Source organism: Narcine bancroftii, chromosome 14 (genome assembly GCF_036971445.1).
Source record: "Narcine bancroftii isolate sNarBan1 chromosome 14, sNarBan1.hap1, whole genome shotgun sequence".
Lineage (NCBI taxonomy): Eukaryota > Metazoa > Chordata > Chondrichthyes > Torpediniformes > Narcinidae > Narcine > Narcine bancroftii.
In genome coordinates, this window is record NC_091482.1 from 60297608 (window position 1) to 60321435 (window position 23828).

Here is a 23828-nt window from a genome sequence, read left to right on the forward strand (position 1 = left end):
TGCCATAAATTAGTTTGAATTATCCACAGCATTTCACTGAAGTTCCAGAGATTCCTCTATTTAATCTTTATAATCACACTGTATTTTATATTCTGCAGGCAAAGAATATTAAAATTACAATACCCCCACAAAATTAAGTCCATAAATCTTTCATGACAATTTTTTAAAAACTTTAAATTGGCCTTTGAAATATATTTTCAATTGGACAGGAAATTATGTCAGCAAGAACCTGTGGCATTTTCCAATTTTTCTGCTTTTTCAGATTTTTAATTTTTAAAAGTGTCCACTTTTTAATATGTGCTGCCTTCTTCTGTCATGAAGGTCTTCCAAACCTGGAGGATGATCCTAAGTCTGCAGGAATCTCCAGTTTTGTACTCCAGGAAGAGTTTGACCGGTATACTGGGTACTGGTGGTGTCCTGTTGCAGAGGACAGTAAGTATTGTTCATTCAGTCAAGACAAGTTTATTGTCATCTGATTGTACAAGTACAACCCGATGAAATAACGTTCTCTGGTCCTTGGTGCAAAACACACAGGCACAACACACATACAGACAAATGATGCATATGCAGGTTAAATATTCATATATACAAATAACTAAATACTGTTTTGTAAATATGAGAGCCTCAGATGGCTAGTGTGAGCAGTTCCTTTGATCGTTCACTATTCTCACTGCCTGGGGGAAGAAGCTGTTCCTCAGCCTGGTGGTGCTGGCTCTGATACTCCTGCATCTCTTTCTTGACGGGAGCAGCTGAAAGATGCTGTGTGTGGGGTGGAGGGGGTCCTCGATGATTTTGCGCGTCCTATTCAGATAACGATCCTAGTAGATCATGTCGATGGAGGGGAGGGAGACTGCAGCGATCTTCTCTGCTATTGCTGTGGATTGACCTCTGATCCATTTCTCTGCAGCGTGATGCAGCCAACCAGGATGCTCTCGATAGAGCTTCTGTAGAAGGTTGACATGATGGTAGGCAGTGGCCTTGCCCACTTCATTCTTCTCAGGAAGTGTGGTCGCTGTTGTTCCTTCCTGACAAGTGAGGAGATGTTGTGTGTCTACGATAGGTCACTAGTTCAGTGAACTCCAAGGGACTTGGTGCTCTCTGTTGTCTCCACTACAGAGTTGTTGAGTGGAGGTTGGTGGATCCTGGTCCTCCTGAAGTTCACAATCACTCCTTCATCTTGTCCATGTTGAGACTCGGGTTTTTACTCTTGCGCTGTTTCGTGAGATTTTCCACCTCTTCTCTGCAGAGCAACTCATCGTTGTCATTGATGAGCCCAACTACGGTTGTATCATCTGCAAATTGGATCTGATGATGCATTCGTGGATCAGTAGCGTGAACAGGAGCGGGCTAAGCACACAGACCTGAGGTGCACCAGTGCGCAGCGTGATGGTGCTCGACGTTCTGCTACCAACCCAGACAAAGTGTAGTCTTTCTGTTAGGAAGTCCAGGATCCAGTCACAGTGAGGGGTGTTGAGTCCCAATGGGGGCAGCTTCTCCACCAGCCTCTGGGCAATGATTGTATTAAACACTGAGCTGAGGTTGATGAACGGCAGCCTAGTGCATAAGGCGTTCTTCTCCAGGTGGGTAGGGACGGATTGAAAAGACAAGACTATAGCATTTAGCAAGTGCTTCAGCTCAAGTTCAAGTCACCAATGATAATGAAGCCAACGTCTTTCCACAGTCTTTCTAATGAGCAAATTGCACTCCAAGATATTAGGTTCAATTCACTGGCATGCTGGGTTCATGCTGAACGACATCAGGGTTGTTGCCATGTTCAACAGGGAAGGGAGGAAGTTAGCCATGCTCACCTATTTCTGACCTCTGTCGGTGACCCTCTTTAGAATATTATTGTCCAGCAGTACATAAAAAAGCCTGGGGATTTGAACAACATCGTGGAAATCTTCCAGAGCAGCCCACTGATACATTGTGCAAGTTCATAATCTCCGGAGTAAACTGCACTCTGAAGCTTTAAGCAATTCTTGTGTTGGACAATCATGACCTGCTTTTATACAGTTCCATTAATGTCATAGAGCATTGCAAGGCTCTTCGTAGTTTAGGACTATGCCACATGGAGCTATCAGGCAATTGGTTCTATTTTATAATGAGACAGTTCTTTTAATATTTTACTTTTAATTTTTCCAAAGATGCATGCAAATCCAAAATATTACATTCTCTTTCCATGTAATATAATTTACAGAATCCTTATTTCTCCCTCCTTTCACCCTCCCCTCCCTATTCCTTAAATTATACAAATATAAAAATACAAAAATTCAGACATACAAAAAACACCCAAATACTGACAAAGAGAGTGATCCTCCTCGAAGCTAAAGGATTAAAAACAGGTAGGGCCAAAAACACACGTCGTCTGCACCATGTTCCCCATTTCTTACTCTTAATCCTTTACCTGCTGGGTCGGATTGTTTGAATTACAACTGTGCCCCGATATGCCTCAGATATGGTTCCAACATTTCAACAAATGTTCCATAAATTGTAGGTGATTTTCTCCAGGGGAATGCAACTCTGTATTTCGGTCATATTTCATCATGCAATATTTTGCTGGGAGTCAGACTTCCACATAACCCCTATACACTTCCTGGCTACTGACGAGGTGACCTTCACACTGAATTTGGTGTTTGGACAGTCTAAACTGTACTTCCCCAATGTCCCCTAGAAGGTACAACTCCGCATCCCGTGGAAAATCCACCTTTGTAATCTTTTTCCTCAGGTCTTCCCAGAAGGATCTCACCCTTGTACACAGCCAGGTTTCAACCTCCACACCACACCTAAAGCACATTTCCAAATTTTATGGCTTTGACTTGTGTAATTTTATTGGTGTGAGGTATAACTGATGCATGAAATTATATTACACCAGCATGTGCCTCAAAGAGACAGTTTTTAATGGAAGTAACTTAATAGGGGCAGCACGGTTAGCGCAAAGCCTTTACAGCGCCAGCAATCAAGACCGGATCTGAGTTCAATTCCTGTGCTGTCTGCAAGGAGTAAGCACATTCTCGCCATGATTGCATGGGTTTTCTCCAGTGGCTCTGGTTTCCTCCCACCCTTCACAACGAGCCATGGAGTAGGTTGATGGGGTGTAAATTTGGCCAAATTGGCCTGTTACAGTGTTGTAAGTTTGTGTGTATGTATGAGGAGAGAGATGCGGTTGAAGAAAGAGATTCTGTTGAAAAGGATCCAGGCAGCTGAGGCGGGTCTGACAGGGAAGGAGCGGACAGACCTGAGAATGTGCAAGATTTGGAAGAGTGAGGAGAGCTTGGAGCATTGTGGGGCTGAAGAGGCTATAGTAGTATTGAGATGTGTTAACTGAAACATAGTGGTTTCTCAACCAGAGGGCTATATATGTATATATATGTGTGTGTGTGTGTGTTTGTATAGGTGCCCTGAAATTCTTCCTTGCTGCAGCCAAACAGGCACATAAAGATACATCAATTATAATCGTAAATGAATAAATAACCACAAACAGAAGCCAGGAAAAGAGATGGATCAATCAAAGGATAATTAAATATTCACATTTGTAGTGAAGAGCAAGAAAAAAAAGGTGATGTTTCAAGAATGCAGACAGATCTCTTGGTGGTCCTGGAATAGTTTATGGTTAGGGCTTAGAGTAGAACAGAGGAGTGTCTGTTTCCTGTTGGATTAGAAACTGGAGGTGCTGGACTTCAAGCTTCTGAAGGTAGCAGTGAGAAGAGGGTTCAGAGAAGATTCACAAGAATGGTTTCTGGAATGAAGGGATGAGCATATGATGGCCCTTGGACGGTACTCCTTAGAGTTCAGAAGAATGCCCAAAGTGAAGGGAAGAAAGTTTAGGGGAAGCATCAGTTTTTGTCCACAGAGTTGTGGATGCCTAGAATGCATTGCCAGAGCTGGTAGCGGAAGTTGGAACAATAGAGGCATTTAAGAGACTCTTAGACACATGGGTGAAAGAAAAATAGAGGGTTAAGAGGTGGGGAGGGTTTAGAATTTTTGGTAAGTATATCTGAGCTTATATCTGATCTGAAGGGCCTAATGTTCTATGTGCTGAGAGATTGTGACCAGGGTGATGGATTCCTTTCTGATATTAGGAGTAGTCAACACTGTTTTGTACGTGGTAGATCATGTTTAACAAATCTTAGAGTTTTTTGAGGTGGTTACTGATGAGGAGAAGGCTGTGGATGTTGTCTATATGGACTTTAGTAAGGCCTTTGACAAGGTTCTGCATAAGAGGTTAGTTAGGAAGGTTCAAGATTTGATATTAATGTTGAAGTAGTGAAATGGATTCAATAATGGTTGGATGGGAGATGCCAGAGAGTAGTGGTGGAAAATTGTTTGTTAAATTGGAGGCCAGTGACTGGTGGAGCGCCACAGGGATCGATACTGGGTCCACTGTTGTTTATCATGTATATTAATTGGATTAGTAGGTATGTAGATGATATGGAGATTGATGGTGGTGTGAACAGTGAAGAAGGTTATCAAAGCTTGCAGTGGGATATTGGACAGTTAAAAGGGTGGGCTGAAAGATGGCAGATGGTGTTTAATACTAATAAATGTGAGGTGTTACATTTTGGAAGGACTGATCAGCAAAGGTTATACACATTAAATGGTCGACAATTGAGGAGTGCAGTAGAACTAAGGGATTTAGGAATCCTCGTACATAATTCTCTGAAAGTTGAGCCACCTGTAGATAGAATGGTGAAGAAAGCATTTAGGATGTTGGCCTTCATAAATCAGAGCATTGAATACAGGAGTTGGGATGTCATGTTGAAGTTGTATAAGGCATTGGTGAGGCCAAATTTGGAATATTGTGTGCATTTTTGGTCGCCAAATTATAGGAAGGATATAAACAGAATAGAGAGAGTGCAGAGGTGCTTTACAAGAATGGTGCCTGGGTTTCAGGGTCTGAGTTAAAGGGAATGGTTGACCAGGCTGGGACTTTATTTCCTGGAGCATAGAAGATTGAGGGGTGATTTGATAAAGGTATTTAAAATTATGAGCAGAACAGATAGAGTCAATGTGGACAGACATTTTCCATTGAGAGTGGGGGAGATTCAATCAAGAGGACATGGATTGAGATTGAAAGGGGAAAAGTTTAGGGGAAACATGAGGGGGAATTTCTTCACTCAGAGGGTGTTGGGAGTGTGGATTGAGCTTCTGGCTGAAGTGGTAGATGCGGGTTCGATTTAAATATTTAAGGAAAAGTTGAATAGGTATATGGACGAGCGAGGTGCAGGTCAATGGGACTAGTGGGAAAAGATGTTCGGCATGGATTAGAAGGGCTGAACTGGCCTGTTTCTGTGTTGTAATTGTTGTATGGTAGCAGCCTGTTTAAGGCAGCCCTCTCGTGAATACATTCAATGGAAGGAAGGCCGGTCCCCAACATAGACCTGGCTAGCTCAGCCACTTTCTAAAGACTTCAGCCTTCTTGGGTACGCCAGTTTCCAAACTAGGCCATAATGAAGACAGTCAGTATCTATTTACCTAATAATATCTTAATCCATTTACCCAATTGAGCAACCACCAGAAATGATAAAGATTTGCTTCATCTTATTGTTTACATAAAGCAACAAGTTCAATGTTTCACTTGTTTAGCACTTGGTTGATTCATTGAGATGGATTCTTTTCCCAGCCTCAGATGGGGGAAGAATTTTCAGGATACTCTACGAGGAGAATGATGAGTCAGATGTTGAAATTATCCATGTGACTTCACCCATGCTTGAGACGCGAAGGTGTGATTCATACAGATATCCACGAACAGGTAAGATATTTGACTTGTTACACTTGGTGTCTGTTAATTTGGTAATAATACTCTGGAAGGTATAAAATACCCCTGTATAGGAAGTGCAGTGTTATGAATGTACAAAACTTTTATAGGATTTGACAGGGCTGAGGTAAAGGTATTTCCACTGACCAGGGTGCTTAGAATCAAGGGCCATAGCTTCAAATAAAATGAACATTCACAAAAGGTTGGTAAGTTGTTTTCATTGGTGAGGGAGACTAGAACTAGGGGACATAGCCTCAAGATCCAGGGTAGTAGATTTAGGATGGAAATGAAGAGGTCGTGCTTTTCCTAGAGGGTGGTAAATCTATGGAATTCGCTACCCATTGAATGAAGGCTACCTCCATGAATATATTTAAGACCATGTTGAATATGGGGAAAAGGCAGGTAGGTGGAGATGAGCCGATCAACAGATCAGCCATGATCTCATTGAAGAGCAGAGCAGACTTGACAGGCTGGATGGCCCACACCTGCTCCTATTTCTTATGTAAGAGGAGGATAAGCTTTCAAATTCCCTGCTGAAGAGGCTATGAAGTCTCCGTCTCTCAGTGCATTCAAGAAGGAGATTTGACAGAGTTTTGGATATTAATGAAATCCAAGGAGTATCTAGTGAATGCAATAAAGTGGCTTTGAAGCAAAATAATGGCCACGTACGGTGAAAGTAGAGCTGGCACGAGGATAAATAACTCGCTCCTTCTAGTTCTCACATTTTTGAATTCATTAGAATCATCCAATTTCTGCAATATTTGAACAAAGCAAAGCAAAAAAAGCTGTGCATCAATTATGGAAAGGTTTAAATTCAGTTTTTGAAGTGTTCTTTTAACTACTAACCTCTCTTTGGGGTGTGTGTGGAGTTAAAGAGAATGGGAGAAGGAAAAGATTAAAGAGAAGCAAGTAGAGCGATAGGATTTGATGGGCCAAATGGTCTCCACATTGATAAGCAAATATGGGAGTGCCCGACTTCCAATATTTCATAAACCGTCAAAGAATTATGCTTACAAGTAAATATTTCCAACGTCATTAACTAAAATAGAAATTGGATAAATTAGCTCTGCCATTGATCTCTCCTTGTTTTAATCAGTTACTTCATTTTCAGTAAAGATACAGATGAGTACACCCTTGAATAATGTTAATGCCCTAAATGCTATGAAGTGTACCATTGTTAATGTTTGGAAATATAATTGGAAACCTTTATTTGGATTAGGCAAATTGTCAACAATCCACTGAATTTCTGTCTTTTGCTTTGTGAAAAGTCCTGGAGATTGATTGTTCATTGGGTATATTGGTGTCTATATTTTCTAAACCAGAACACATTGGGTATATTGGTGTCTATATTTTCTAAACCAGAACACATTGGGTATATTGGTGTCTATATTTTCTAAACCAGAACACATTGGGTATATTGGTGTCTATATTTTCTAAACCAGAACACATTGGGTATATTGGTGTCTATATTTTCTAAACCAGAACACATTGGGTATATTGGTGTCTATATTTTCTAAACCAGAACACATTGGGTATATTGGTGTCTATATTTTCTAAACCAGAACACATTGGGTATATTGGTGTCTATATTTTCTAAACCAGAACACATTGGGTATATTGGTGTCTATATTTTCTAAACCAGAACACATTGGGTATATTGGTGTCTATATTTTCTAAACCAGAACACATTGGGTATATTGGTGTCTATATTTTCTAAACCAGAACACATTGGGTATATTGGTGTCTATATTTTCTAAACCAGAACACATTGGGTATATTGGTGTCTATATTTTCTAAACCAGAACACATTGGGTATATTGGTGTCTATATTTTCTAAACCAGAACAAAGTAATAAAAAAAAATTGTAGGTTGCGGCGAGAAGAACAGAATTAACATTTCAGGTTGACAAACTTCCATTGGATGTCTAGATATGAAGAAATCTTGTGTAAAATCTGGATAGTGCACATGTATAATCTCTCTGCTGTGACGTCCGTGGTAGTTCTATCGTGATTTAGTTCAGCCCACCGAAATTGTACCTAGACCAAAAATTTAACACTTTTAGTAAGAATGAATCCCACCTTAGCAGTTGGTTGTCATCGATCTGAATCTGGAATGTCACCTCTGTTCCTCTCTCCAACGGATGCTCCCGAGTTAGCTGAATATTATAGTAATTTTTGGTTTGAATTCAGATTTTCAGCATCTGCAGATTTGCTTGTGATTTCGATTGCATTTGCAAACTACCCTTTGAGACAAAAAAAGCTCTTCACTAAGCCATGCGTGAATTTTGTATGAGTGACTAAAAGAACGGAATTTAAGGACGGTATTAAAGGAGGAACCGGAAGTCAAAAGAAGGAATAATAATAAAATAGATGAGGAAGTGACTTTTAATGGTAGAAAGTGACTTGGAAAAGCCAAAGCTGTGTTGGAAACCTGCAGAGAGCTCAGACAAATATAAAGTTAAAAACTTCGGAGACCAGAAGGTATTTTGGAATTCAGGAACTATTGTATATTCATAGTCTTAAGGCTTGTAGATGAGAGGCAGCTTGTGCAGAATAGGAATTGGAAGCAGAGATTTGATTAAGCTGAAATTTTTGAAGATTGACAGTACAACTGGAGACAAGACTGCAAACACTCGATATTAATTCTTCTGCTGAATGTATTTTTCCCCTAGGAAACTAATGCATTATATCATCATCTCGAGCTAAAAAAAAGGTTCTCATTTCCTTAGGAAGGTTCTCTAAATCAACGAAGTTGGAAATTTAAGCTATAATTCTTGTTGGAATGTTTCAGTAACAGCAAACTTAAAAAATACAATGATCTCCAACATGAAAATTTACCTGCAATTTACATATTGTCTGTTAGATTTCCAGTATTTCATCATCTGTTTTAGCTCCCGATTTTTGTTTTGGGACATAGAGACTATCTTATTTGACTTGTAATTCAGAGGTCTGGACTAATAGTTGAAATTAAGGCAAATCCCTTGATGGGAACCTGGAGCATTGAGTAACTAGGCATTTTTCACTGAGGGTAGGTGAGATACAAACCAGGGGACATGGGTTAAGAGCGAAAGGGGAAAAGTTTAGGGGGATCATGAGGGGGAACTTCTTCACACAGAGTGGTGGGAATGTGGAAAGAGGTGCCAGCTGAAGTGGTGAATACGGGCTCAATTTTCACATTTAAGAAGAATTTGGACAGGTACATGGATGGGAGGGGTATGGAGGTCTATGGAATGGGTGCAGGTCAGTGGGACTAGGCAGAAAAATAGTTTGGCATGGACTAGAAGGGCCAAAGGGCCTGTTTCTCTGCTGTAATATTCTATGGGTCTAACGTAGTAAGGGTGACCATGAAAATCCCCATTATCAAGAAAATTAACTCTTCCTAGCAGAATCGGAGAGAGTTAATGGATATGGGAGAAAGACTAAATTAAATTACAGGGAAATAGGGCAATAGCCCTAATCTGAAACCCTTATCATTCTCCAGCATGCACATTAAAATCTCTCAGAAGTCACAGTAATTGGCAGGCAGATGAGAGCATGGCAAACAACAATATGCTAGAAGGACTCAGAAGGTCAATATGCTAGAAGGACTCAGAAGGACTCAGAAGGTCAGGCAGCATCCATGGAGAGAAATGGTTCTGACATCATTGACTCGAGGGGGATGTTTAAATGCAGCCCATTGTACTACTACACAGTAAGTCACAAATATGGATGAAGGTTTATCATCTTTGTCAAGGCTCAGGTGGAAACATGGACTCGTGGTGTTTCCTCACAAATGGAATTTTACAGTGGCTTTATCCTTTTATTTGGCTATAAATCAGTACATTTAACCTAAATAGTGTGGATCTCCCACTGGCCACCCATTTCAATTTCCCACACTATTCCCTTGCTGACAGGTCTGTCCATGGTTTCCTGCACTGTTAGACTGAGACCACCCGCAAATTGGAGGAATAACACCTCAACTTCAATCTGGGCACCCTCCAACAGGATGCCATTAACATGGATTTCTCTGGTTTATGTTAAGCACCCTTCCACCCCCCCCCCCCTCCAACCTTGTTCACTGTCTCTCTTTCTCCCTCCCTTCCCCATCCCCTTATCTCCTTTCATAGAACCAAAATCAACTCTCATCTCTCCTCTTATCATGTATAATTAATACCGTTAGTTGGTTCGGACTTTTCCTCTTGCCATTTTTTTTTTCAGTCTTTATTCAGATGCCTTCCTGTTCTTTGCTTATACCTTGAAGAAGGGCTCAGGACCAAAACGTCAGAAATATATTTTGCATCCTACGGTCACTGCGAGACCGGCTGAGCTCCTCCAGCATTTCTGTGTGTTTTTTACTACAATCACAGTGTTCCACTCAGTTTTCTCAGTATGAGTATTGGGATTGTTTGTTAACATTAAGTACAATTAATTCCATTCTTTATCCACTGAAACTCCTTTGGAGACTAATCTTGGAATAAGTATTTCAGATATTAATTTGAAACAAGTGTTTCAAGTGTTTCAGTCCACTGGACTGAGGTTGAATAAGCTCATTAAATTGGCATAAATAAATTAGTTTCCTTTATTTATCTTTATCTCTTTTGACAATTAAATATGAAATTTAATTACAGTACTTTCCTGATTATCTGAAATGCTTGGGACCAGTTGTTATACAGTTCACTGCATTTTTCAGATAATTGAATATTGGCTTTAAGCCGCCCAGTAGCATCAGCAGAATACTTGTATCGGCTGTCGCTGATCCTCGTCACCTCCCCACTGCCACCATCACCGATCCTGCCTAGGAGTCCGAGGTACCTCCTCCTGCCCAGGGAACCCAAGGTCCCTTCTCCTGCCCGGGAGGCTGCTCTCTTTGAAGATGGTGGGACAGCGGAGAACCGTGTACAGAGGTGGGTAAAGAAGAAATGGAAAGAGAGAGCGGAGGGAGCTACCTGAAACGAGGACAATCTCCCCATGCAATGCCTGACCCAGCAACTTCCTCCATTCGCTCACTGATGGCTCGAGATTCCAGACTGCTTCTCTGAGCTGATATCCAGCCATTCAGCGTCTGTCTTCCCTGCTGGTTCTGAGCTCTGTTGTTACCAAACAGCACTGCATGAGCTGTCGAGTGAAAACATTTTTTCAATTTGTGACGTCATGTTGTCGTCGATTTTAAAAAGTTCAGATAACTGATTTTCGGATAATTGGAAACATACTTTATTAGTGAATTCTGAATTTACCAGACTGCTTATGTTTTTTTTTTCCAATGCGGCAGGAACTTTAAACCCAACAATAACTTTCAAGATGTCAGAAGTAACAATAAATGCTAGTGGAAAGGTGAGTGTTTATAATTCTCAAAGTTTAAAATTTACAAGGTTTCAACTAATAGCAACAGCGGTGCTGTTTCTTTTCTTTAGATCGCCAGTGTTGTTGACAAGGAACTGGTCCAACCATTTGAGATTCTTTTTGAAGGAACTGAATACATAGCACGGGCTGGATGGACGCGGAAAGGAAAATAGTGCGTATGTTACAGATCAGTTGACAATTATGAGCAACACTGCAAAAGTCAAAAATTGTGTGGCTCTAAGAGTTCAGATGCTGTTTTCAGTAGCTGAATGACATGTTTTGGAATATTGCATGAGCAGTTTTGGATCCCTGTTGAGATCCAGTCTGAGGTTCATGCAATGAGATACAAAGCATCCACCTGAGATGGTTAAGAAATAGGGCTCAAGCCCAAAACGTTGGTTATGTATCTTTATTTTTGCTACTTAAAGTACGCTGTTTGACCTGCTGAGTTTCACCTGTATTGTGTTTTTACTTCAACCACGGTGTCTGTAGACTTTTGTGTTTTACTTTCAAAGAAGGAACCCTTCAGCTGCTGGTGACGTTATCTATTTCGCACAAACCTGCTTTCAGATGACAGTAATTGCTTCATTTCTGTATTATCAAACTATCTTCTGAAAACCTGTATTCCGTGTTCGTACATCTGGAGGAACCCATGTCCAAAGACTTTGGGTATTCATGAGTTGCATTGGATATCTGAATATCTTATGCACATCTGTTCCAGTGCTCTGTGTATTCAGCTACTAAACATGATATAAATACTTCCAGAAACTGGACTTATTTCTGCATGATCCTGTGTTCAGTCAAATACATTTTTGGATTCAAAACTTTTCAGGTATTAAATTGTTTGTGTTAATTTTTATGCATAGATTGTGGGGTTGGAAAAGTTCAACCAATGTCTCTTCTATTCAGATAAAATATTATTACTGCCTTTCTTTCAATTGTCTAAACCCTGTTTATTTTTAAAAAAAAAGAAAATTAAATATTGCCAAAATATCTGAATGTATAAAATACTGGTTTTCTCATAGTGCATGGGCCATCCTGTTGGATCGGCCCCAAACAAGGCTCCAGATCGTTCTGATCCCCCCTACTTTGTTTATCCCAGTGGTGGGTGATGCAGTGGAACGGCAGAAGCTTATGGAATCTGTGCCTGACAACATTACACCATTGATCATATATGAGGAAACAACAGACATTTGGATAAATGTAGGTACCAGTCACCTGATTAGTTAATAAACCAGCTGCTCTCATAATTAATATTGTGGTTGAAAGATAAATGTGAATCTTTTCACCCTGTTGAAAAATGGCTCTGGCTGGGCAACTAATGAACAGAAAGTGCTCAATGAAACCTTCTCCCATTCTCTGCAGGTCCATGATATACTTCACATACTTCCTCAAACAAAGGAAGATGAAATTCAGTTCATTTTTGCCTCTGAATGTAAAACTAGTTTTCGGCACCTTTACAAAATTACAACTGTCTTGGAGGAGTCTAAGTATAAACGGTCCAGTGGGGGCAATCCGTCTCCAGGTAAGCCCACTCTGTAAAACAAGCCTTGCTGAAGGTCGGCATGTGTTATAGTTGTTAATGCACCAGCAATTGGAACCGGGGTTCAAATCCCGTGCTGTCTGTAAGAAGTTTGTACATTCCCCCTTGACTGTGTGGGTTTTCCTCGGGGGCTCTGGTTTCCTCCCATCCTTCAAAAATGTACCAGGGACTCTAGGTGACTTGGGTAGCACATGCTTGTGGGCCAAAAGGACCTGTTACCATGCTGTACATCTACATTTTTTAAAACTAATAGTTTTTTAAAAAAGAAATTTGCATTGATACAATTAGAACCTTTATTGTTAGTTTATCAGCAAAGCAAGTCCCTGTTAAGATATTCCATTATTCAGGATCGATGCCCTATATTTGTCTTATCGTTGAATGAAAGCAGTTATCTGAATGATTTCTGTTATTTGTGGAATTCAAGCTTTTAGATTTCAAATTCAAGAGGGAACTGGAAGAGATATCTGAAAGAGGTATCTGAAAGAGAGTGGTTTCCGTAACTCTTCAGACTTGGATCAGGTGGTCTTCCCTGTTTTGGCCTGATCTTTAGAACATCGGAGGAGTAGTCTGTTGGCCTGAAGAGCCTGCTCCACCATTGAATAAGGACATAGCTGATCTGACCGTGGATTCAACTCCATAACCCCTACTATGCAAAAATCTACCTAACCCGTTGTCTTAAATATATGTAATGAGGCAGCCTCAACTGCTTCTTTGGGCAGAGAATTCGTGATTTGTTACTCTCTGCAAAAAGCACTTAGTTCTTCCTCATCTCCATCCTAAATCTACTCCCTATGATCTTGAGGTGATGTTCCCCATTTTTAGTCTCACTTACTAGCAGAAACAACCTTCCTTTTATCTACCTTAGTTTATATGTTTCTATAAGATTCCCTCTCATTCTTCTGAATTTAGCACATATAGTCCCAGCCAACTCAATCTCTTCTCATTAGCTAACCCTATCATCTCTGGAATAAACCTGGTGAACCTCCTCTGCATCACCTCCAAAGCCAGTCCTCTATCCATGCTAATACATTAATTGCAAATCTATGCATTTTGATCTTATGCATATATTTTATGCACCAGCTTATCAATAACCTTCTGAAAATCCAAGTATACAACATTCATCTGTTCCCCTCTATCCCCTGCATTCATTATATCCTCAAAGAACTCCAGTAACATTGTCAAATATGACCAGCAAGTTGCAAGTTTAATCATGAAAGAACTTTTAAGCCTGTTCTTAAAGGTTTTGATATGCAATTGTGTAACATGAGAGCTAATTAATTTACCTGATTTTCTCAGATGACTTTAAATGCCCAGTCAAGGAAGACTTACCTTTGACCAGTGGAGATTGGGAAGTGCTTGGGAGACATGGATCCACAGTATGTATACACAGTAAAACCCCAGGTATCTGGCACCTTTGGGAATTGGTAGATACTGGATGAGCAGTGGGTTTTTTTTTGGGGGGGGGGGGGTAGTTGCTTGAATTCTGGATAATAGGGATTTTACTGTATTATGTTTTGGAAAATGACAGTAGTTTAGTTGTAGAGGAAGGAATGTTATTTCAACCTGTGCAGTTCCTGCATATAAATGCAATCTTTAATGGTGACAAATGCCATCTCTCACTAAACTCTCATTCGCTAAATTACTTTGGCAAGAGTTTTGGCATCAGTTAATAGATAGCTAAAAGAGAAATTAAGGGCCAGGAAGGAATGAGACTGTATTGGAGACAGAAGTAGTCCACATTCAAGATGATCAGCGTAAGGAGGGCAAATAAATACAATTAATGTTTGGAATACATTGTAAATGTGTAAGATGTGGTGAATGAAGTTGAGGTCAAGTTCAAGCAGATCTGAAATAAAAAGTGGAAATGCTCAGCAGATTGAGCATGCATTTGTCTGAGTGAAGATGCACTTGTCTGTTCTTGACCTCTTTCCAGCAGCTCTGACTGTATTTCTCAAAGCTGTTGTGGTTACAAATTCTATTTCATTCTTTGGTGTATCAGTATCTTACTTTCATTCACTTTAATGTCACAGATCAGCAGTTTCAACAAGTTGTGATTTCAAACAACTGGTTGGATCTTTCTTCCCCTTCCCTTTTCTCAGACCCCATCTCTCCTTTTGCTTTTACTACTTTTGTTTTCATTACCCCTTTTAACTTTCTTTTCTCTAATTCTAATGATCTTTAGCAGTCATCTCATCTCCATCCCTCTATATAGGCATCTTAATGGATTCTGAACATGAACCATGATTTCTAAAGGAAATTGTTGAGGTTCAAGTGTAGAGCAGGGATTGAGTCTGACCAGATTGTTCTACAAAAAGCTGCCATGGAGGCTTCTGCAAATGTGCCAGAATGTCAGTATGAATAAAAAGTTTATTTTCAATTTTAATTTAGACATGCAGCACGGTAACAGGCCCTTTCAGCACCCAATTAACCTGCAGGCCCCATACATTTTGAAGTGTGGGAGGAAACCCACACAGACACAGGGAGAAGGTACAAACTCCTTACAGCTCCGGATTCGAATCCATGTTGCTGGCACTGTAACAACGTTGTGCTAACCCTGCCGCCCTTGCCTGAAGTTCACATTGGTGTTTGCCCTTTTAATGGGATTTGAGACTTTGCATTTTGCCACTTCCCTCAAGGCAGTTAGAGCCTAAATGATCTTATGTGCGTCGTGCTCGCTGGGTGCCAATTTCATTTTGGCATTGAAAGCAGAAGGTAGAGGGAATGTGGCAAAGGAGACATAAAAATGAGCATTTCCAATTGTTTATAGAATTTCCCAAGGGTATAGGTACAGTACAACAGAAAAAATAATGCCTTTAGATTTTGGTCAGACAACAAGTAAATGTGATGAGTAAATGACTTCAGCTAATGAAATTGTCATATTTGTGCAATCATGAACAATTAAAAAATTATGAGCAATTAAAAAATATATAAGAATGTGGTCAGTCTTCCCCATAAGGAACAGCCCATCTGCACCTCTGGCCCATCTGCACTCAATTAAGAATAAACGAGAAGGTTAATAGAACAGGGTGATAGGGTTAGTACAGCAGTCAGCACAATGCTATTACACCGCCAGCGACCTGGGTTTGATTTGTACGTTCTCCTCGTGTCTGCGTGGGTTTCCTCCGGGTGCTCCGGTTTCCTCCCACCTTCATAAACCTGAGGGGGGGGGGGTTTAGGGTTAATTGAGGTATTTGGGTGGCATGAGCTCATGGACTGGAAGGGTCTGTTACTGTGCTGTTTGTCTTAAGAACAAAACAGACCCAGGAGGTAGAACAATGGGAGTGGAAATGGGCTGATTGCATATGTCCAGTAATCTCATGATTAATTCTCAGTCTGATATTCATGAAAGGGCTTCAATCTATAGGGCATTATGTTTTTTGTACAGCTGGATTGACATTTTCTCAATCTGTGCATTTTTGACAGATATGGGTGAATGAAGCTACTCGCTTAGTTTACTTTCAAGGTACTAAGGACACACCATTGGAGCACCATCTCTACGTAGTGAGCTATGAAATTCCCACAGAGGTTGTGAGACTGACACAATTAGGCTACTCTCACAAATGTTTTGTCAGCCAGGTAAACCGTCACTCTTCCGCAGTCATAATAAAGGACGATACTAATCTGGAGGCAGTGTAATTGCTCTATTCCTTCTTATGTGATATTTATTTGGAAAACCTGTTGTTGAATAAAGTTGGAAATGTTCATTAATTACAACTAGCACATATACTTTAACACATTGCAGATTATTGGTGATAGGGCAGACATTGGAACTACTGCAATAGTTTAATGTACACATAGAGTTGTAATTATTTCTTTCCTGTTTGCTTATAGAATTTTGACATGTTCGTGACCAAGTTCAGCAGTCAGGTCCATCCGCACTGTGTGCACATCTTCCAATTAACAGGATCAGATGAAGACCCTCTTCACAAACGGGGAGAATTCTGGGTTACAATGTTGGAGTCTCCAGGTATTTTTCCTGCTGTTAATCAAACCGGATGCAGTCAATCTCCCTTTTGTTGTTGCAGTTTTGAGGTTGCCTGTTCACTCAAAAAGACTATGCAACTGGCTGAGCCAGAACCTAACACCGACAGACTTGCAGGGAGACAGGGACCAGAGTAGTCACAAATATACAGCTACCATGTCACAAAGAATGAGGAAGTACAGCAATGTCCCCTCTAATTTTTAGGAGTCAGTGTCCTGTGTCAAAAGTCTGTGCACCCTGAATGTTTGTGCAAATGTAAACTTGAAATTGTTTCAAGATAATTTTGGCACAGTTGCTCTCTCATGGCTAATAAAACTATATTGGTATGTTTTAATATAAGTAGGATTGCATTCTACAAAGTAATATATTTAGTTAAGATTTTAGTCTATACTTTGAACTAGGTCACTAACCTTTTGTGCGCACATGAATTTCCTTTGTGCACTGGTTGCAAAACGTGTGTGTACATGTACAGCTTGGAGGGAACAGTGATTTTAAAGGCTTAAGAGAAGTGAAGGAAGATTGGGATTTTAATATGTATGTGCATAAATCTTCCAGGTGGCTGGAAAATGCTGTAAGTTTTTAAAAAATGCTTTTACTTGATAATAGCAAAAAAAAAGTATTATTAGGAATCTCATATTTTTCCTTCATTTGATTAAAGAATATAAATTTCCCCACTTCAAAACAATCTTTAACATTTTAAATCCCCAATTGATTCCATATCTTCAAAAACTGATTATTAACAGTGAAGGGAAAAAGCTTATTTTGATATAAAGACATTTTACATTAAATCTTAACTTTTCCACTTATCTCATAATCAGTTTTATTCCATAATTCAGTTAAATGCTTCAGTATCGGTGGATCTCTACCAACTAACAATTTTGAATTCCATTTGTAGATAAATTCTTGTATACATTGCTCATCGATTTTAGCTAGCTCTCTATTTTCCCAAACTGGAGATTTATTTAAATCAGACATTCCACTAATAAATTTCAATTGGACAGCTTTATAATAATTCTGAAAATGTGGAAGTTGTAAGCTACCTAATTCAAATTTCCAAGTTAATTTTTCCAAGGATACTCTAGCCATTTCCCTTTCCATAAAAATTTTCTAACAATTAAGTTAAGATCTTTAAAAAATGTTTGAGGTATTTGGCAGGGAATTTGCTTAGACAATCTGCTTTCGAGTTATTACTTACTAAAGGAGATATAAATAAATTTATTACTGAGATATATAAATTATTACAAAGTAAAATGTGTAAGTCAAATATTCATGTCAAGAATGAAATGGGAAACTAATTTGAACAGGAAGATGAAAATGACTGGAGGAAATTATGTAATAAGAATATGACTACAGTTATAAATATAAGGTACAGATTAGTACAGTATAATTTTCTACATCATTTATACCTAACTCTTCAAAAATTAAAGAGATTAATTTAATGCCTTCAGATTTATGTTTTAGGTGTAAAGAGATAGGTACCTTTTTCACACTCGACTTGGATCTGGTCCTAAAGTTAAGATCTTTTGGATACAAGTTAAATTATTTTTGGAAAAATTATTAAAAGTTAAATTTCCATTTGATCCAATGTTGTTTTTGTTAGGAGATACTAAGACGATTGCTTTAAGCTTTGGCTGTATCTAAGAAATGTTTGGCTATTACCTAGAAATCTGATTCACCTTTGGGAATGCAAAGATGGCACACTGAAATAAATCTTGTTTCCCTCTTGAAAAGATAACATATAATTTAAGGGATAAATATCATTTTTTTTTTTAAAGTCTAGAGCCCATATTTGAAAATTCTTGGTTTGTGGATTTGAGCTCTCAATCTGTTCCGGTGAGGCGTCTTGGTTTCACACCCGAGTAGTTGAATTATATATATATAAAATTGATGATCTCCTTTTCTTCTTTCTTAGTGGGTAGATATAGGGGAATGAGGGTGGGGGTTAGTGGGGAGGGAGAGGGAGGTTGGATTTTTTTTTTTGTTATTATCCACATATTTTTCTGTATACAAATTTTATTACAATTGATGTTATTTTGGTTTTAAAATTTTAAAATAAAGTATTGAAAAAAAAGAAAATGCTGGAAACATTCAACAGGCCCGGCAGCCTTTGGAGAGGATACAAGAGGTCTCAACAGGATGAGTGATGTGTGGATTGCAGAATTAAGATCTGAGATTTTTACCCTTCCATAGTTTTAAAACAAAAAGTTAATGTTTCCAGGGACATTAAGAGTGAGTAGAAGTGGCACCACTTCCTAGCACTGACTATTTATTTTCAGTGCGTAAGGCCTATGAAATGGAGTATAAAACACAGAAACTGCAGATACTTCTCCTGAACGAGTTCTCCCTCGACTCCTCCGGAACCGGGGTGTAATCACAGGCACACGCAGTGGCCCCAGCTGCATCTGCCTTTTTGTTGGATATGTGAAACAGGCCCTTTTCCAATTCGACTTGGTTACCACTCCCCAATTCTTCCTCCACCACTTTGCCGCCTGCATTGGCGCTCCTCCCACCCTGTACGGAACAGGGTGGGAGTAAACCAGGAGCAACCAGAGGAAACCCACGCAGACACAGGAAGAACGTACAAACTCATTCGGTGCCAGATTCAAACCCAGGTCACTGATGTTCTAACATTGTCACCGTTCTATACTCAAAAATCTAACTAATGAAGGACAATGCACCAAAAGTCTTTGTGACCATAACTATCTATCTATGACATCACTTTCAAGGTACTCCGAGATCCCTCTGTTCTACAACATTCCCCAGATCTCTACCATTCACCAGGCCTGTTATCGTGCTCTATGCCTAAATTTAAAAGTTATGAGGTCATATTGCTGGTGCATAAAGTGTTGGTGAGGCCGGCATGTAGGGATTGTGTTCGGTTTTGGTCAGGGTGCTGCAGGAAAGATGTTGTCAAGCTGGAGAGGGTGCAGAAAAGACGTATGTGGATGTTGTGAGGACTTGGGGGCCTGAGCTGCAGAGAGAGTTTGAACAAACTAGGGCTTTATTCCTTGGAGTACAGGAGGATGAAAGGTGATAGCAGAGAGTTGTACAAATTCATGAGAGGAATAGACTGGGTGAACCCAGAGAGTCTTTTGCTCAGAGGACGGGAATCAGTAACCAGAGAATTTTGGCTGAGGCTGAGGAGGGGCAGTAGGTTTAAAAGGACCTTTCTCACCTCAGACAGAGGTGGGTGTATGGAATGGGCTGCTGGAGAAGATGGTTGAGGTCCAAAAGAAAAATAGGTTTGGAGAGATATGGACCAAACACAGGCAGGTGAGATGAGTGTGGGTGGGCAGAGTGTGCAGGGCCTGTTTCTAAATTAAGTAGCCTGGCTATTGAAATGAATACTGGTACAATATTTTGCCTGATCTACTGTGGGGTGTATTACAGGTTATCTTCAAGGATATGTCCCTCCAGAGATGTTCAGTTTTCACAGCAAGTCTGGCTACACATTACATGGAATGATGTTCAGACCACACAATCTGCAGCCTAGAAAGAAATACCCCACCCTCCTTTACACATATGGCGGCCCACAGGTAGGAATATTTCCAGCCAATTTCCATTAATCCCTGTTTTGTACCACAAAACCTCCAGTATCTGGAACCTATGGGGATTGGTAGATGCTGGATGTTAATTTTCCTGTTGTTTGAGTTTGCGTTTTGTGTGGATTGGTGAACTAATGACGAGGTGCGGCAATTTTAAACCCGTATTTTTTAACCCATTTATTTTCCACAATATTTTTGCCGGTTGCTTTAATTCCAGATAACAAGGATTTTACTATATTTTAAGTTTTTTCACTTATTTAATGAATAGCATAAAAATACAGAGAGCCTGCAACCATGAGGCCTAATACTTTCAGTGTTTAGACGATTGGTTCTCAACCTTTTTGTTCCCACTCACCTTAAGTAATCCCTTAATAATCACAGAGCACCTATGCCATCCTATGCCTGGCAGGGCCGAACCAGTGATTTGGCCCCTAATTCCGTGAGAACTCATTCCGCCAGCACTCAGGGGCATAGCCAGGTTCTAACATTAAGGGGAGTGAGTACATTTTAAAAAAAGATACCACGACACATACCAGATGGTGAGTCAGTGGTTGAAAGGTGGGGCGGGGGGGGGTGTGTTGGTGGTGGCATTAGACTTGGGGGGGGGGGGGGTGTGATGACGGTGACGGACTGGGGTTGGGGGGGGTGGCAATAGCGCAAAATCCACGACGCATACCAAATCATTTTTAATTCATTATATATTTTTATTTTGTATTTAACATCAAGAAAATACAGCTGTAAAGTAAATACATAATTGTTATTTGGTTTTAAATCAAAATGTAATAAAAACAAGTGTTATTTAATTATTTTACATTTTAAATGTATGATGAAAACAAAATGATAATTTGATGTTCTCTCCACACGCCAGCATTATATTATTTTTATTGTATTTACACCTTTTAGATTTAACTTATTATAATTTTGAAAGCCAAGGTGAAATAAATACCTCCGGAGCTATTCCTCCCCAAATGCCGGAGGCCAGACTGCTCCCCCCTGAGCACATTCTCCAAAAGTGGGGCTTTTTTGAACTCACTGCTCAGTCTCCTGTGATGGGCTGACTAAGCGTGCCCAACCTAAGACAATATTTGCAGAGCACCTGCATTGAGTGCGTGCCCAGGCATGCTTTGACTAACCAAAACGGCATGCTTTGGGTAGTCTTAAAATATGACAGGAAATCACAAAAAAAGTACATGATAGGAAAATTTTAAGGTGATTTTTATGATCAGCAGCCCAAAATCCATAAAATACACCCAAAAGTGTTCAAGAAGCAAAATCTTTGTTGTCCAGTGTAATTGGTCAGATGTGAGACCTCATTCCAGAATGAAGTTAACAGTCCAGTAAACGAACAATAATTATCAGTAAATGCCATTGAATTACTGTCTTTAATCTGTATCCAGCCTCCCTTTGAATGTGTTCCTTGATGTCACAGCTTCTTGGATAAAGAACTTTCCTCCAAATTTCCCATTGGATTTCTTGGTGACCATCGTATTTTAAGATCCTGTGCACTGTTCCCTTCCAGAGAGTCCCAACCCTAAATGTCAACAGTTCTTTTTCTCCCACTAATGCTACTCAACCTGCTGAGTTCCTGAAGCAGATTGTTTTTGCTCCAGATTCCAACATCTGCAGTCTTGTGTCTCCAGTATTCTCTCAGTATTTACTTTCTCAAAACCTTTCAGAAATCTTCTGTTTTAAAACTATTTATTCCATGATAAAAAGCAATTAGGTCTAAGAATTGTTAAAAGTGTTGTATCAGAACAGAGATAAAGCTGTTTTTTTTAATCCCATAGGTGCAGTTGGTAAACAATCGCTTTAAAGGAGTTAAATACTTGCGTCTGAATACACTGGCGGAGCTTGGCTATGTGGTGGTTGTCATAGATTCAAGGGGTTCCTGTCACAGAGGCCTTAAATTTGAAGGTGCTTTGAAGTTCAAGATGGTAGGTCGTGTTTTCCCCTTTTTGGCTTCAGATAATGCATTTCTTCTAAAGAGACCAGAAGAGCGTGGTTCCGTCAAGTAAAGGAGGTAACAACTGAATAACCGGTGGCACGGTGATGCATCAGTTAGTACTGCTGCCTCGCAGCTCCAAGTAGCCTCAATTCCATACTAACCTCAGGTAGAGTTTGTGGAATCGGAGGGAGAAGGTGTATCTGGGATCTTGTTGAAGCTGGTAGAAGTTGCAGAGGATGATCTGTTGAATGCAGAGGTGGAATGTGATGATCAGGTGAACTCCATCTTCGCCGCCAAAGGTGCGGGGAGGGGGGAGAAATAGATGAGATCAAAGGTTCTGCAAAATGTGGTAGAGGAGAAGCTATGGTTCAGGAAGAAGCCAGGCATTTCAGAAGTACCTGTCATTAAAGCAAATATGGGCAGGGATGGATCTCGGAGAATGAGGTGGGGAGGGAGGCAGAATTCTTTGGGAGATCTATGGACCTTGCCAGCCATTCCACACCCTGTGAATAAACACTATTAAAACCTTGTTTACATCTTATGCAACAAAGCAAAACGTATTTTGGCTTTATTGCAGTGAGAATAATTCACGAGTCACTCAAGGATTTGTCAGTGCACTTATTACTGGAGAAAGTTAGTAAACTGCAAACTTTGGAAAAACAGGGAATCACTGCTGGGCCTTCCACTTGTAACATTATGCCTTGAAAGCAATACAGAGACACAATCCATCCATATGGATTAATTTTAAATCCAAATAAAATTAATTCTTGTGTCTGAGGTAGCCTGGAGCTTGTAGATTGATCATTTGTTTAAGAATTATATGCTTGTGGGCACAATCAAGTCAAGTTTATTGTTGAATTGCACAAGTACAATCCAACGAAACCGTGTTCTTGGGTCCGCAGTGAAAATCAAGCAAGGCACACAACGAAATGTAACACATATTCAGGGCAAGTATTTCATATATGGAAATAAATAAATATTATTTCATGAATATCTCGGGTGGTTAGAGCAGTTCCTTTGGTCGTTCAGCGTTCTCACTGCCCGGGAGAAGAAGTTGTTCTTCAGCCTGGTGGTGCTGGCTCTGATCCTCCTGTATCTCTTTCCTGATGGGAGCAGCTGAAAGATGCTGTGTGCAGGGTGGAAGGGGTCCTCAATGATTTTGCATGCCATCTTCAGACAACGATCCTGGTCGATCACGTCGATGGGAGGGGGACTCAAGTGATCCTCTCTACTACTCTTATGGCCCTGTGGATTGACCTCTGAACCATTTCTTTCCAGCACCCATACCACACTGTGATGCAGCTGGCCAGGACACTCTTGATAGAGCTCCTGAAGAAGGTTGACATAATGGTGGCAGGCAGCCTTGCCCCCTCAGTCTTCTCAGGAAGTTTAGTCGCTGTGTGCCTTCCTGACGATTGGGGAGATGTGTGTCCATGAAAGGTCACTAGTTAAGTGAGCTCCAAGGAACTTGGTGCTGCCCACTCTCTCCACTACAGAGTTGTTAATGTGGTTTGTGGTTAAACTACTTGTCTCGTTTGCCAAGATGAAGATTATTGATTTGGAAAGTAGAATTGAAGTTTATATTAATTTAATAGTTTTGATACTTTTAAAAGAACTCGTAACTGTGATAGTTAATCATGAATTTTTTGAATTGTTTTTCAGGTGTACCCTGCTTTTACGAATACTTGCTCTATGCAAATTTGTGTTTACGAAAAAACCTGTTTGCTATCCAAAAGAAAT

General features: G+C 40.0%; 2 protein-coding genes across 10 annotated transcripts in view; one reads left to right on the plus strand and one right to left on the minus strand.

The window, feature by feature from the left end:
- LOC138749874 (organic solute transporter subunit beta) overlaps positions 1–23828 on the minus strand; it is a 110374-nt gene that overhangs the window by 62247 nt on the left and 24299 nt on the right. The window lies entirely within an intron of this gene.
- LOC138749870 (dipeptidyl peptidase 8-like) overlaps positions 1–23828 on the plus strand; it is a 47889-nt gene that overhangs the window by 14809 nt on the left and 9252 nt on the right. For 2 of the 3 annotated variants that reach the window (XM_069911834.1, XM_069911835.1), the window contains exons 6-16: positions 322–432; positions 5621–5749; positions 11003–11064; positions 11145–11245; positions 12099–12276; positions 12439–12598; positions 13913–13992; positions 16040–16192; positions 16448–16583; positions 19989–20134; positions 21931–22077. In XM_069911834.1, coding sequence (XP_069767935.1) covers positions 322–432; positions 5621–5749; positions 11003–11064; positions 11145–11245; positions 12099–12276; positions 12439–12598; positions 13913–13992; positions 16040–16192; positions 16448–16583; positions 19989–20134; positions 21931–22077 — 1403 coding nt within the window. The remainder of the gene's footprint in view (positions 1–321; positions 433–5620; positions 5750–11002; positions 11065–11144; positions 11246–12098; positions 12277–12438; positions 12599–13912; positions 13993–16039; positions 16193–16447; positions 16584–19988; positions 20135–21930; positions 22078–23828) is intronic. The other variant, XM_069911836.1, reaches the window with a different exon arrangement.